The sequence below is a fragment of the Rhipicephalus sanguineus genome, unplaced genomic scaffold (assembly GCF_013339695.2).
Source record: "Rhipicephalus sanguineus isolate Rsan-2018 unplaced genomic scaffold, BIME_Rsan_1.4 Seq216, whole genome shotgun sequence".
In the NCBI taxonomy this organism is placed as follows: domain Eukaryota; kingdom Metazoa; phylum Arthropoda; class Arachnida; order Ixodida; family Ixodidae; genus Rhipicephalus; species Rhipicephalus sanguineus.
Window position 1 is genome coordinate 507,501 of NW_023614789.1, and position 15,896 is coordinate 523,396.

General features: G+C 44.0%; 1 protein-coding gene across 1 annotated transcript in view; it reads left to right on the plus strand.

The window, feature by feature from the left end:
- The window catches only part of LOC119376744 (uncharacterized), a 17,783-nt gene extending 2,447 nt beyond the window's left edge, over positions 1-15,336 (plus strand). The window contains exons 3-8 of the mRNA XM_049411476.1: positions 1,648-1,799; positions 3,057-3,189; positions 5,101-5,171; positions 10,493-10,559; positions 11,928-12,074; positions 15,268-15,336. Of these exons, the coding sequence (XP_049267433.1) occupies positions 1,648-1,799; positions 3,057-3,189; positions 5,101-5,171; positions 10,493-10,559; positions 11,928-12,074; positions 15,268-15,336 (639 nt within the window). The remainder of the gene's footprint in view (positions 1-1,647; positions 1,800-3,056; positions 3,190-5,100; positions 5,172-10,492; positions 10,560-11,927; positions 12,075-15,267) is intronic.
- The last annotated feature ends 560 nt before the right edge of the window (positions 15,337-15,896 follow it).

Consider the following 15,896-nt stretch of genomic DNA (forward strand, 5'->3'; position numbering starts at 1 on the left):
GAAAACGGCAATCGTGCCTTGCCTCTCCACGGCTGGGATGGGACACGCGCTGTCCTTTGAATGCCGCGTGTATACCTCCTTTTCAGACATTACACTGGCCAGGACTGCTCACATGTTGAACCACGATAAAAGTATCGTGAACGCGCAGTCCCTGAGAATTTACAGGTGCGTATACGTGTCTTTTCGTTTTGTGAACTTCAATCGCAGATGCGGGTCTGTGACGATAAAAAGAACAAAAAACAATAACTTCTCGGATTTCGCTGATCGCCATTTGCGTCACTTCTAAATGAATAATATCTAACGCATAACATCTCGACCAATGTTGTATTTTAGCGCGCAGCGGGTAGTTAATGAGAGGCGCGCAAAAATAGACTTCTTCTTCCTCCTTTTAATTTTTATTTTTTAAGGCCAAGTTTTGAGTTTCAGCACTTGGATGACTCCGAGTGCATATATAAACGCACGTGAAATATAATTATATTATTGCAAACAAGGATCAGTCTCAATTCAATTTTAAGAACTTTAGAGAGTAAGGTATATTTTATTTTTGCCATGTTCGTGCTTGGAAACAGAATTATTTTGTGAAGATGTCTAGCATTGGCAAATTTGAAGAACAGTAACGGAAGCAGGAAGATCTTTCGTCACCGTTTATGAGTCTGTTGGAATATGAAGCGAACGGGTGTGGTGTGCTTGAGAACGTGCTGGCTGGTGTTCCGTCTCGTTGAACAGCACGAAACGAGGCAAAGAAAGGGGGAACGCATGTTTGCTGGGTCAACGGTGCACTTCAAACGCATACGCCCTTACCAAACCCTCGCTGCTGTGAGTTCAATTCTTACGGTATTAAAAAAAAACTGAAGTTCTAGACTTTTAGGTACTCTGGCTTTTATTAAATTATTTTAGTTAAAAGGACACTAAAGTTAAACCTTAAAAAGTTTAGACGGATAAATTATTTTTTTCAGAACTCTATTCTTATTGATTTCGCCATTATAGGTTCATTATCAGAAGGTCAAAGGTCAAAGTATCATTTTCGAATTTCGCGCCAAAATTTGAGTACATGAGCGTCAGTGTAAAGTTATGAATTTCAAAGTCTTTGGGCGTATTTTGGGCACATTGGTTCGGGGAAATTTTCTCGAACTTGCTATGTTAAGACTTTGGGTCGTCACAGCACAATGTAAACAATTTTTTTTACCGATAAGCAATTACGTAGGTTCTAGCTAGTAGACACCATCAAAATATATGACGTCACGGCGAGTTCAAGGTGGCGTTACCACCTGTATTCATTTTGTGCGTTTCTGGATTACGCAAGCGTCTTCTTGCAGTGTGACTGGTGCTTTCGGCATTGTGAAATTGTAATTACTATACGAGAAAAATCGTTTTTCTGTTTAATGTTCCTTTAAGAAATTCCATTAAAATAGACTGACTTAGCAGTGACCAAGCAGTAACTTTGTCTTTCCTTTAAGTGGGACATAGCTAATCAAAACTGATTCAGTGGATGGCTCGCAGGAAAGTTTTCCCGTTGTACTCAATACAGGTGCTTCTAAAATTAAGTTCGCCGGCGTAGACACCTATATGGCATAACTTCCTTCGCGAAGCGTATCGATGTCTTGGCGTCGTGACTTTGCAGCAAGCTTCAACTGTGTTCTGTTGCAGGGCGGCTTTCCTGATGGTGTCCGTGGTGTCGGTGGCCACCATTGTGGCGGGCCTTATATTCGGCTTCATCCTGGGCGTCGCCAACTATCGCTCCTACGTGAGGCCTACGCAGCGAAACACGCTTGTAACATGGGAGGCATCGTGCTCATCTCGTGAGTGAAGGCAGACATGGCGCCTGTAAACGCCCGTGGGCGACTTTATCGGGGCCTTAAGGCTCATTCACAGCTGCCACTTGCACCGGTGCTCGACCATTAGCGACTGGCGACGACAAACGACTTACGCGGCCGACGTTCACACCTGCGTGCGACTTATACCCGGTCGACACAATAATTAACCTCTGCTCGCATTGCTATTGCCCTGCAAAGTAAGCTGACGTCCCTTCCTGAGCATCTGATTGGTCAGAGGTTTGAGATGAATCGAGCAGTCGCAGGTGTGAACGATCTCTAGGCGGCCATTTCGAAATTGGGGGAGGGATGACTGGCCGACTAAACTGCAGCATCAGTTATTCAGTAGAGCTAAAGAAAGAAAATTCACGCGTCTGCGAATGTCCGAAGTGTCGATATTAACAAAGGTTCTTTCCTTTCGTTTAGATCGAAACATCGGACTATTTTATGCTGATTTCCTCAACTATGCAGCTTTGTGTAAACAGTCGGAGCTACTGCGATATTATTCTAGAGATCCGTAACTCTGGTGCACTTCCACTTTACTAACATTAAAGACGTAAGTGCAACCGATTCAGAACATTGTTACGTGTGTTAACTGAAACTTGCTTCTTTTTCCTTTATTTTTCAGTACATACCATTATAAACATAAAAGCACGCATATGAGCTACGCCATGTGAGATTATAGCGAATTAAATGGAATCTAACTCAATAACGCACAAGCGAATGAAATACAGCGCAGATCCACGAGAAGCCAGCATGTCGCCTCAAGCATTTTCGCCTCCGTCGAAAATGCGGCCACCGCGGCGAATGCAGGAGCTATATTTTCTTTTTTCTCAGTCAATGTATTGACCTTCCACCGCCCCCCTCCGAAAGCTTTGCGCACGTAACGTTGTTTTGCACGGCCCCAGGATCGGAGGCGTAGCAGGCGTTCTGCACATCACCTGGTTTTGCACTGCCTCCGTGATCGGCTCACCTTTGACAAGGCGAAGATATCATGTGACGTCCCTTTATGCGGTGGTGACCTCATGATAGCGTAACAAATTTTGGCGATCTGTGTCGCCGTGGTGATGTAATATGATGTCATCATCGCGTGATGATTTTTTGCATCGTTCGTGTTGACGCCGACGCCGCCGATGGTCAATTTTCGCGTTTGATAAGGCATCTTAGGCTTTCACCTTTATAAGCATTGCATGTTTGTGCAACGAGAGTCTAGTGAACAAGAGATCCCTTTTGACATGCGTGCAGCAATGCGGGTCTCATGTGGGCCACGTGTGCCTTCATCCCGGTGCTGCTGACGTTCTGCTTTCCTCTGGCGGCTATGCTCGAGGCTTACGTCTGCGAGCCATACGACGAACAAGACGGAACCAGTCTGGACGGGGTCAGTCTTGCCTTTGCGCTCAACAACAGCGCAGAACAACGCAGACTTGAAAGAAAAAAAAGGCGCGTTGTCGCCACTGCGCATGCATCATACGCTAACGTCGTTATATTTCAAAAATAGCGTGCGTACCCAATCAAAGCAAACCCTACGATCCCGAACGCTGTAGTTCTCATTGCTTCGTCTGTTGTTATCTTTAGCCTGTGTTTCGTGCTGTTGTTAACCTTTAAACGTGTATGACCTGCTTGCCCGTATGATTACCCTCCTAAGCTATTTTGCCTTTGATGTCACAACAGCTGGTTCGGAGAAAGCGCTTTCTTTTATACGCTACACGCTTCATTCTTTTTTTTCTTTCCTGTCTGTACATGTTAACATGGTGTATCCGGATCTGGCTTCGCTTTTGGATTACCTTGTCTTTTAAGCGCGTGTTGGGCGAATTGGTACGGATGCATTTAAAAGGTATTCTACAGCGCATGCAAGATCAGGGAAAAAAACGGGACAAAACAGGCAGAGGCAAAGAGCGCTCACTTCCAAGTGGATTTATTGCGGTGAAAAAATGCATATGTGGCGTTCTTTCTTTTTTTTTCTGAAAGTGCCAAGTGCACCTTAACTGAGTAAAACGCAGTTTTTTGCTACTGACGATACGGTCGGGCCTGCTACAACAATTGTTTTGCCAGTGTGTTCCTATCACCAAAATACCTCAAACCTATATTGCGGCTAAAATATATATAGCCCACTGTCGTCGGTACTCAGCAGTAAAATTTAGATTTGTCTCTTAAAGAATGGAACACTTAATTTGGGCTTGAATTGGCTACGCAAAATAAGTCTAAATGGCAGCGAATGAACGATATAGCAATATTCTGCGACAATATCAACACCATCCTTGTGCTTCCGTCGGTACCGCCTTTTGTTGCAGGGGGCTACTGGCGATGACTAGTCTTGTAGGGCGAGTGGTCCTTCCAGGCAAAAGCAGTTTTTGAAGGCCTTCAAAAACTGCTTCAGCTGTTCTTCTTAGCTTTCTTAGCTGGTTCTATGCCGCGCCGTTTCGGATCACTACTTCTTCTTAAAGGAATGGATCGGTCCCAATATCTTCATTTCAGCTGTCTTCTATTTCAAATATACCGTCTTTGAGCGAAAGAAGAACATGATACTGTAGCGCAAAGCTCTAAAATAAACACTAAGAGGAACAAAAAAGTAGGAGAGTCAGCCTCTTACTCTTCGTATTCGAGTTTTGCACTGCAACGTAATATCCTTCAGTAGGCACCAACTCGCCCAAGAAAATGTAATTGTGGAACGAAAGCACGATAGCAAAGCAACTAGGACGCAAATGAAACGGATTGGATGCGGCCATGTTGGTTGTTTTGGTCACGATTGTGGACGCAGCGCTGGTTTAATGGATCTGCCTCAGTTTGATTCAGACAACAGTTTCAGGATTTGGCTCATTCTTTATTCGAAACTGCGTTTTTGAGTTCACGTTACAATTAAGAATTGCCACAGTTTGATTACAAACGTTTTGAAAGTGAAAGGTGCTTAGGCGTGCTTTACGTTTCCGGGAAATTCAACCCAATTTCGGTTTCTGGATTTGGAAAAAGAAACGTGTCTCATGCTCGTCCTGTTATTCGTTTTTTCCCTAATATTTACTCGCTGTAAAATAACTTCTAAATGACCTTGTGTATGCTGGATAATTGTTTATCTTTAAGCAAAATCTTTACGCCTCAGGTACCTTTGACGAAGGCTCCTCTGGTATTCCGAAAATTCGCTAGATAGCTTCTTTCAAAACATCCCGGGCTTTGCAGCACGCAACGTCGCTCGACGACACCATTGCGCGGTACAGTAGTGGTGACACGGCATTTGAGGCGACTTTCACAGCCGTCGCTGCTGTGATTTAACAGAAACTTTTTGTTTTATTTTCAGGCCGCACAATACTTATTTAATATTCCAAAGGGGAAACTCTTCCAGTACTTCACTCCGAGCAACATACTTGGGTAAGTAAGCGAACAAAGAGACCAAGTATGTATTTCAGCTTTAATTGTGACACGTGTGTTATGTATGCCCCTAATTTCACACTCTTCATTTTATTCCTTATATACTGTAGGGTATATGGCTAGTTGGAACGTGTGAGAAAATCTGTCATATACAGAACCTCGGAGGTTCACAAGTTTATTTGTGTAAAAAAAGCATCACTACTCCAACTTACTTGAGCGGTACTGGAGAGGAATTATCCCTGCCTCTGGATTTATACCGGTTGTAGCTGAAATACTGAAAATCATTTCGTAGAACGATTTTCAATGCATTTTGAACCTCTATACTCGCTTCCGACCAACATTCATGTTACTTTTGAAGTGCCTGAAATTCTACAACAATCTTGCACATGTTCAGTCTGCTTGCTGTATTATCGATACGGCTGAGTTTCGCATGATCAATATAAAATAAGCGCTCACCTAATGTTCAAAAAACAAAGGTTATATTTGGCTCATTTTTACGTACCACTTGTGCCTGTGATTCGTTGCCGTAAATGCCACCATCATATCACTGCTTGCAATGCAGCATACCGGAGCCTCATGCTGCATTGTTAAACATAAAATGTAATTTTGTGATGCATTTTTCTTATGTTGTGCAATGTTCTACGATTCTGAAAGGCCCAGGTTCGGCGCCGTGCAATGTCTACAGAGAGGCGCTCACCCGTTTCAACGCTAACGGCCTTACTTGCAGACATGCCGATATACGCTGTACACGTATCACTGAAGTGGGCTTCTCCACATATACTCTCTTAATCTGAAGAAGCCAGCTTTCAGAGAAAGGGTGGGCTCACGTATTTTGTCGATAAATGTTACAACGGTGTTTCGATAAACATAAAAATAGTCTCCTGCGGCACCGATACCAGTCTTTATGAACATTTTCTTTCAGTTATAACATACATTACACTTTACTTTCTTCACATTTATATCCCAAATAACACCCCCTATACTTTCCTTGGCATTATTGTCTGTTAGTTCTGATTAATATTGTGTCTAACAAAGAAAAACGAGCCCTTAAAAGTCACCTTCTTTCCTTCATTCATAGCGAGGGTCTCGTTCTGGCAGACTTGGTGCCTTCAGGTAGTATGCGAGGGATAATTGATCAGCTGCCGGCTCGTGAAAGGATCGCATATTACGTGACGCCGACAGGCAGAGAAAATTCACAGCATATCCACGGGTGAATGATGAAGAGCTTGGGCGAAGCTCCTGAAGCAATCATGGTTACACCGTGAAATCTTCAGTGGTTTCGCCCAGCAGTAATCAAAGCGATAGCCCAGTACATCATCAAAGACGTGACAAACACTGTATAATTTATACAAGAAATTTTATTAATCGTAAGTGGTAGCTAGACGTGGCTTCCGTTCCCCCTTCATTCTAAAAAGACAGGGCGTGCAAACACGGACACAAGAAAGAAGTCAGGACACCACAAACGCCGACTAACAACTGAAGAGACGCACAACGGCTGAAAAAAAAGAAGGCACGAAAACTTATCTGCGCATGCCCTTGCAACAGGCGCGAACCTATCTATCCGGCACGCGTGGCGGTCTACGTGGAAGATAACTGTTAAGGCATTTGATTTCATCTTTATGCAAGTTAATCGACGGTTCGCTCCCGCATGCGCTACCACTATTCTCGATAAGCCATGCTTCAATCATCAGGCGCGTATCTTCATTTTTATGCCGGTATGGCACTGCGCATTCATCAAATTTTGGCGTGCACTTACAATCTCAACAATCCCCCTTCGTTATAACGGCTTTATGGTCGGTGAATTGATGGATCGGTGATGGGTCGTAGTGGGATGTTTGCAAAGACGAAGTAGTGGGCAGTTTGCAAAGGTGGCTTCCGTTCCCCTTTCATTATAACGGCTTTATGGTCGGTGAAGTAATGGATCGGTGATGGATCGTAGTGGGATGTTTGCAAATACGAAGTAGTGGGCAGTTTGCAAAAGTGGTTACGCCGGACAACGGAGACGTGACAAGGTTAGACTAACAGGAGCTTGGCCCCTAAAAGAGTGTTCCACACTCGCCGCCATGGCTGCGATCGGCGCTGACTAACACTCCTAGGTTTAATGCACACATATACCCCATAAAGTGGACTAGAGGCCGCCGTAGCTCAGTAGTAGAGCATGGGACGCGTTATTCTAAGGTCGCAGGTTCGGTCCCTGCAGGCGGCTGGTTATCTTTTCGTCCGCTTTACTTTCTTCACACTTATATCCCAATTACGAATAACACCCCCTATACTTTCCTTGGCATTATTGTCTGTTCTCATTAATATTGTGTCTAACAAAGAAAAACGAGCCCTTAAAAGTCACCTTCTTTCCTTCATACAGAAGTCGTGACTACTTCTCGAAGGTTTTTAATATAGGTTAGGCTTGATATATACGTTTTCCGCGAGGGCTCATAGATAAAAAATCGGCAGATCCCACGTGCCGTGGGAATCGATGTTATGCGAAGCAAGCGCGTGATGATGACTGTGGCGTAATTTTTCAGATTGAACGAAACGTTACGCAATGACGCTAGAGAAACGTTGAAGTGATATACGCACACACTGATGTCGAAGAGTATATGTATTATAAAAGCAGTTGTTTACAGTTGCGTAACGATGCCAACATGGGTGTTACCAACACCAGACGCGGTAAGCTGATATGTAGCGCTTATATTCTTCGGGACAGCGCGAATCCCAACAGGACAAAGGAGGAACAGAGACGCACAGGACAGCCGTTACTTGGAACTAAGCTTCATTCAGGAAAGTTTCCCTAGATATACAAACAGAGTGGCACGCGCAGGTGCACTGCACGTACGTTACAGTCACAGTTGTTATGCGTATACTTGTCCGTTAAGGCAGAGAACGCACGCACGTTTCACGAACCCGTGTGTATGTGTAGAAGGAGTTCTTGACAGTTCTTCAACAAGGTCATCATCACCGTGATCAGTGAGCAACAGTAGCTGGACCGGACTTGTTAATCGGATCCGTTCGTGATCGTGGCTATGAAGAGTCTAAGTGTAGTGCGCGAGAGAGAGAGAGAGAAATAACTTTATTTATCCCATCTTAAGGGAAAGGGGCTGCGAGATGAAGGCGAGGGATCCTACTCGCGGTAGGCCTCCTCGACCACCTCAGCCCACCTCAGGATAGCCTCCTGAAGTGCGGGGTTGTAGCTGCGCATGGCAGCCTCCCACAGCTCCTGACTACTTAATTGTTCACGAAGGCTCTGGGGAGGGGAGTGACGTTTGCATTGCCACATAATGTGGTTAAGGTCCGCTCGCCTGACAGAACAAAACTTGCAGTGCGAATTAGGGTACATCCCGGGGTAAATTTTGTGAAGTGCGAGGTATCCACGCGGACCACGTGCACGAGTGGATGGCAGTTTAGCGTCTTCCAGGGGTGTTCTGTGTTCAGCTTCCTCACTTTCCTTGCGTCCGCCGCGGTGGTGTAGCGGTTACGGTGCTCGTCTGCTGACCCGAAGGTCGCGGGTGCGATCCCGCCCGCGGCGGTCGCATTTCGATCCAGGCAAGATGTTAGATGACCGTGTACTGTGCGATCTGGGTATACGTTAAAGAATACCCGATGGTCAAAATTCCCGGAGCCTTTTGCTACGGCGTCTGTCATAATCATATCGTGGTTTTGGGACATAAAACTCCAACAAATATTATTATTATTATCACTTTCCTTCCGTGTCAATGTGTGTTCGCGGTTGCTGTGTTGGTTGAGACTCTGTATCACCTGCGGCACATACCCGCATAATCTGAACTCTGGTATACGGGTATGTGCCACACGTGACTGAGAGAAAGGGTTTCATGACGTGCGCGACGGGTATTTTGCGTTATTCATGTCATGACCAGTGAATCGTATTCGTCATACACAGTTCCCCTGCTATGCCAATTTTGGTATATTACAAGTTATGGAGACGACCAGGAGAGCGCCCAAACGTAGGGGGCTAGATAGATAGATAGATAGATAGATAGATAGATAGATAGATAGATAGATAGATAGATAGATAGATAGATAGATAGATAGATAGATAGATAGATAGATAGATAGATAGATAGATAGATAGATAGATAGATAGATAGATAGATAGATAGATAGATAGATACGCTCGAAGTCGCAGAAGTTCGCTAAGAAATGCTTCGCATTTAATACTTTCCGACGCGCGGAATCGAACGGCCGACCTCTCGCTCCGAAACGCGCGGCGTTTTAGACGGCTAAGCCACGGAGAGTGCCGTATTTCAGCATGCTAACGGCGAGCTATTTATATCAACCATTTACTTCGGCGTGCTTTCTTACTCACCAGTGAGATGGCGCGATGTGCGGCATCGAGGCACTCTAGCTGGGCGTAGGGAGCCTTCATGTGCGCGCCTCCGTGCCAGGCACGGAGGCGCGCACATGAAGGCTCCCTAGCAGGGCGCTGGTCTTTCAAAGTCGTCGCCCCGCTCCTGCGAACGCCGATGCTCTTTGCCCTACAGGGCGTGGTCGCTTTCGTGCGCTTATCTCAAGGAAAGAAGGGGGGGGTGGAGCGGGGGGTTGTATGTCTTGTGCTTTCCCCGCGATGTCCGCGCTGAAGTCACAGAGCGTACGAAGGTCACTTCGCTCGCTGCAGCGGCCGCGTTTGCGAAAGGAGCGCGCTGTTCAAAGAGAAATGAGTAATATGCGACATTTAGTTCGCGCTCGTTCTGTGTGTACCTGTTCGTTCGTTTCGTACGTCCTATTTTATGTTTCAGCAGTGCGCTTCAAGTATCGAGCTGTGACGCATGATAGTTCGCGCTCGTCTGCGCGTACTTTTCGTTCGTCCTTTGGGCTCGAGCGACGCGCTGGCAATTTCGAGCTGCTTTCCGTTCTTCGCGTTAAATTCCAATTTGTTGCTATTGCATTCATTGCTTCGCCGTTGCGGCGAAACTGTGACTTTTTTTTTCATTTGATTAGGAACTAAAAAAATTTTAAGATTCTGTTTACACTTACTGACCCCTTTGAAACAGTGTGCGGGTTCATGTGTGTACAGGCTTGTGGAACGTATAGTAACTCGCGAATGGCAAGGAAAATGAATTAGACATGTATACGCGAACGTTGTGAAGAAATTAGAGGTGGCCATAAGTAAGACGACGGTGTGAGGGTGTGCTCGGAATCAAGAGAATAGGGCCGACCCCATAGCCTACTCTGTATCACTACAATAAGCAAGCCTAGTTTGCTTCGGTTAGACAAGACTGGTTGAATCGCTGACTCATGCAGAACGCATCTAGTATTTGGTTTCTTTGTAAATTTCGTTGAATGATTCAATTTTCTTTTAATTTCAGGAAATGTAACGAGAAAACTGCCTACGCAGGCCTTTCGCACCTGTCGCTTTCTCCGCTGGAAGAACTTGTGAGCACTTCTCTGATATATTGATTTCACGCTGAAAATCGAATGAAGAGTTCAGCTTGGATTTGGGCGTGAGCGTTCCACTAAAAAAGAAGAATCGGTAAAATACGCTATCCAGCTTTCTATCTGGCAAGCTATGAGAAAGGGACATTAAGGACACTTGTTTACTTTCAGAAGTTTGGTTAGCCCAGGTTTCATGGATTCACATTTTCACAGCTGCAGAGTTGGTTTTGGGCGCCGCCGAAATACATAAAATTTCGAACTAACTTTACCACATGTGGCTGCTTATTCCAAACGCATGTTTTCATACGTCGCGTATGTTTGAAAGTGGCCGATACTCCCACGATTCGGTATACCGTGGTCTTGTGCTGCACCATATTTGACTATATGCGAAGCTGCTATAGTTGAAACAATTCGCATGAGCTCGAGTATTCGATTGTTGGACACGGCGACAGAATTTCAGTATGAACCGAATGCGAAAATGTGAGTTAATTAGATTTGTCAAGGCAGACCTAGGCGCCTGAAAATAAACTGATTTTAAAAGTTAACACGTGTATATAGGCCCTTATACGGCATACCGCACCCCTTGCGCGACTTGTTATTAATGAATGAATTAGTTAGTCAGTTAAGTAATTCATTATTTAAGTAATTAACAAAATAAGATTTCCTGGATTGCTAATTTCTTGATGATCACTCGTTCAACGCTCTATACGTATGTGGCAATGTGAGGTAATGTGGGGTAATTTGATCACAAGTTACTGTAACGATCACTTGCGTTGTGTCACCCTTGGATTGAACGCTTTATAAATGACTTTATTCGTTTTTTTTTTTAGCTCGTTTGACCTCAGCAGCCATTATCTTAACCCTACGGAGCCCAAGCATTGTTTCCTGCCACGGAAAACTGGACGACATGGTCACGTTTTCTTCAGACCACGGATCTTAACAAAAATAATGAGGTGTTTCTTGAGCAAAAATATAACCTCTGATGCACCAGCACTTGCTGTGATGAACTATACTACAACTGAAAACTTGGTCTAGCACATCAAAAACGCTACCGTGCGTTGGGTTTCCCGAGCTTTAATCGGAATGTTCAGGTACATAACCTGCAGTGTAACAAGCAAATGCGCAGCACTAACGTAGCACAAGGAGAAGCGTGCGTGACAAAATGATGTGTCGGGCTTCAAGGGTTTAGCTTGGGTAGTTAATCATTTTGGAAATCGAAGTATGTTAGTCATTGCATTAGTTGCGGGCTGTGGCCCTTCTCGGCATCTGCCGCCAATTAATCGCTACGCCGCTTACTTTATTGTCTCTTCCAGCTATTGACTTTGAATATTTTAAAATTCTCCTTCCCTTTTTGTCTGCCCTCTTCAGAACGCTCAACGATTCCGGCAAGAACTTTTCGACAAAGATGGAACGCAAAGTCCGAAAGAATACGTCAAGAGCTCTACGATAAAGGCTGTCAACAAGTACGCTAAAACCATAATGACAAACGTAGGCCAGGATCACCTTATGGACGAGGTAATGTTTGCCGCAGAGAACGTTCTTTATTTTCTGTGGTGCTCCCGCAGATTGCGAAAACTACCTATGCGCCAATTATCATGCACGTTGGCATAAAGGCCGCGGTAGCGTCGTTCCCCACGTAATTACGTGTTCAACAGCACTGCTACAAACATATATGGTTCGCAGTTCCTTCAAGCAAACGAGCTTGTTCATTGAGCCCTTCCTATCGCTTTTAGACTAAACGCTATCTGTAGCCGGTTACAACCTAAGAAGAACTGTTCCATCCAATAGCCCGTAGTTATTTTCGTGACGTCAACAACGTCAATCACTTCTCGAGTGTTTCAGGTAGTTGGCTTTCCCATACAGACACACGTTTGTGACGCTGATTTTAGGTCGGAAACTTGAACGTCCTGGTAAATTTCGCCAGGGATTCTGAGATCGCTGCTCAGCCAAACGGAATGTTTTAGCCAGTAATGACGAACTCTTAGTATGCGTAGTATTTACAGCAGCCGAGAAAAAGTACTTGTTGTTCGAGCGGCAACTGCAGCTAGCACAACTGTCTTTCACAAATGAAAGGCAGGAGCGCCGCGGTTCTGGGCGGTGCTTCCATTTTTGCTTAGGCTGTAAGCGAGTATAGTTTCTTAGTTCGCTTTCGTAGGCGGATATGGACGCTTTCGTTGCCGAAAGCCGACTATTTATTGAAAAGAACATGCAGGTAATGGGAGAGTCCTGCGAAGGCCTAGGTTTCGTGGTTTGGAGTGTCACGTTTCTTTGTCGCTGAATACTTTCTTACTTGGTGGCTTATACACGCTTTCGAAATAGTTTCGTCTTCTGTGGGTAACATGCATACCAATGCTGTAGACTTCAAAACATTTCTGTGATTGAACTCATTGTTCCTGTGACACCCAGCGGATGCAGCTTTGGAGTTACCTATTCTCGTCAAGTCATCATATTAAGTATTTGTACCTTTACGACGTTTACGACAAATTGATGTTGTGTAGTTCAAATGTTGGCGCAAATGGCAGACTCCCGTTGTGACAGACTTCTTTAAAAGAGCACCAAAGTGGGAAGGCTGGTTAAGGTCAAAGGTTGGGAGAGCGCAAGAGACCATGACAAAGGCGCCGACGAACACTCCCTCGTTTGCATGCACATAAATAACCGATAAAGTAGACAAAAGGACGACCGCCGCCGTAGAGCATCGGGCGCATAATCTGAAGGTTCGGTCCCTGCCGGCGGCAAGTTGTCTTTTTGTTCACTTTACTTTCTTCACATCTACATCACAATTACTACAATACTTTTAAAACAGTACAATTAACGTCTTCTGTACTTTCCTTGGCTTTTTTATCTGCTGGTTTTCGTTAAGGTTGTGTTAAGCAAAGAAGCGAGCCCTGAAAATACCCGTCTTCTTTCAATCACGACAAAGGCAGGGAGACGGCTAACACAAAGCTACGCTCGCAGATGAAAACTTATTACACATGAAGATAACGAATGCACAGTATTCGCATTACGCCCCCCCCCCCCAAAAAAAAAAATTGCAATTACTGACAATACCACCCAAGCTGCAGTGACGGTGACAGGTTAACTACAGATGCAGCACGGTAATCAATACACACTATATGCGTGGGTGCGCTCAAACCAGTTCTAGGCAAACCCGAACATTAGATTTGTGTTGCAACTGACAAGCTGCGTCTTAAATGCGTTTTCTTGCGAAAAATGATCTCACTCTGAGTGACCGGTAGTTCAATGACGTGCGTTTCTTTGCAGCTGATGATCAGCACAGCAGCGAAAGAATTCAACAACTTTTTCGTAAGTGTACTTTTTGACACACACACAAAAAAAAAGTTGGCGTGACTTCTTTCAGCTTGCAAATCGCTACTTTCAAGCTCAGACCAAGTTCGGAGGAAATAGAAAGGCGGACACAGTGTTAGTGCACAACCTTGTCCGTAAAAAGGGAACCGTGAGATCAATGCAAACAAAAATTTAAAAGGTTTATTCTGCAATATCTGATATATTAGTGTGTTAGCTTATGATAGGGAAACATCGTGATCCACCTGTGTCATCCATCCATAGGAGTAAATGACCATTCTTCTATATGATTCCATCGTTTATAAGTAGGGCAAGCAAGAAAAAAAAAAGGATGCGCATGGCTTGTTTTATTTTTCGGAGCCATAACTGGTTGCTCAAATATTAAGTGTACAATTTTTGTTAGACCTTGATGTGTGAAGACTTCGCATGATAGTTCGTAATTTGTTGTGAAAACACGCTGCGCTGAGGAGACAGCGTAGCGTTCTTGAAAGCCGTTGAAATGTGCGTCACCATAGTTGATTATTGTGTTCACTTAAATTATTTAGTTCCGTTTGATAGCGCTGTCGCTCGTTTATATTTGGCGCACAAGCCTAGAGGGCAAGGGCAGAAACGTCTGCAACGTGATACTATGTGTAAATAACTATAATTGTAAATACGTGTGCCATGATAAATGCGCCGACAAAAATATCACCGAAATAAAAAACTTAATGAAGTTCTCGCTCAACGATCGTGCCTGTAGCACAGTTTTTTATTCCTTTATTTTAACGTGAGCAGATTTTTAAGGGTACGCTGGAGCATATAGCAAAGGTTTTCGCACTAAACTGAATTACTTGAAGAGTCTGACATTATTTACATGGTAAATTAAAATGCATAAATGACAAACAATTTTACTAATCAACTATTTAACTAAATAATCTGGCGCACATATTGCAATGCGCTAAATCAGTGAGAAATTTCACAAGGTATTCGAACAGCAGTTTTCAAATTAAGACTGTCAGATTTGCGATAAAAATTCACCGTTTCTAGAGTTATCTTTATAAAAATTTTGCTTTCTGCATTCGAGTTCAAAAGTAGCTGAAACACAAATGCACATCGCTGCATACTTTGGTAACGCCTATCTCTAAATTGGTGTTATTTTCAGAGTTCGGCTCAGCTGGGTGATATTCGAACTGGTCGCATTTTTAATTAAAATATGTGTCTTAAGGTAGTGATATATCGAAACATTGTTATTTAGTCAAAATATATTGTACGCTTCTGATCGTAATCTGGCTCAGGTGGTCGAGTGTATTACATGCCACGGGTCTTTCTTTCCTTTTAAATTCTCTTAATGATGAAGAGCGAAAAACCTCCTGTGTAAAAAAAAAATCGTGTTTTCTTTATCTCCCACATTCATTTGTGCTTTTAGGAATCTGTAAAAACTTTAAGTGCCTCCACGGACAAGCTAGTGGCTTTGAAGGACCGTCCACTAATATAGACGTCGCCATCGCCCAGGTGAGCCCGATGCTTATGGAAGCCCCGGCATGAAGGTATAGCACGGCGCACGCGAAATTATTTCAACTTGGTACTGTTGATAAACTTTGTAAATTGCAAGCGGACGACGAATAAGCGAAATAAGGTATGGCAAATAAGGAAAACTGCTAGAGTTTTGTGATAGTGTTCTTACCCTGCGTGTTTGAGTCTCCGTTTTGCGCCATGCAATGTTGTCGCATTAAAATCGGGGCTGTCGTAGCAACGGCGAATCCGCAAGTAAATATTTTTATACGTCACAGCCACTTCCATCGACACCAAATATATAATGACTTTTTAAGTGGATCTCATTATTTGTCAGCTGGACATTTAATTGACCTCAACTGCTAATGCATTATCTTACATGGCGAATGTCATTCACTCGTTCGTCTTTGAAGACCTGTAAATGTGCCGTTCCCCTGTGGCCACTATATAATAAAAGCTCACCGCCATATTCTGCTCTGTGCCATTACAGATAATTATTTAACAGTTGGCCGTCGTAATAGTTTGAATAGTAGCATTTTCGAT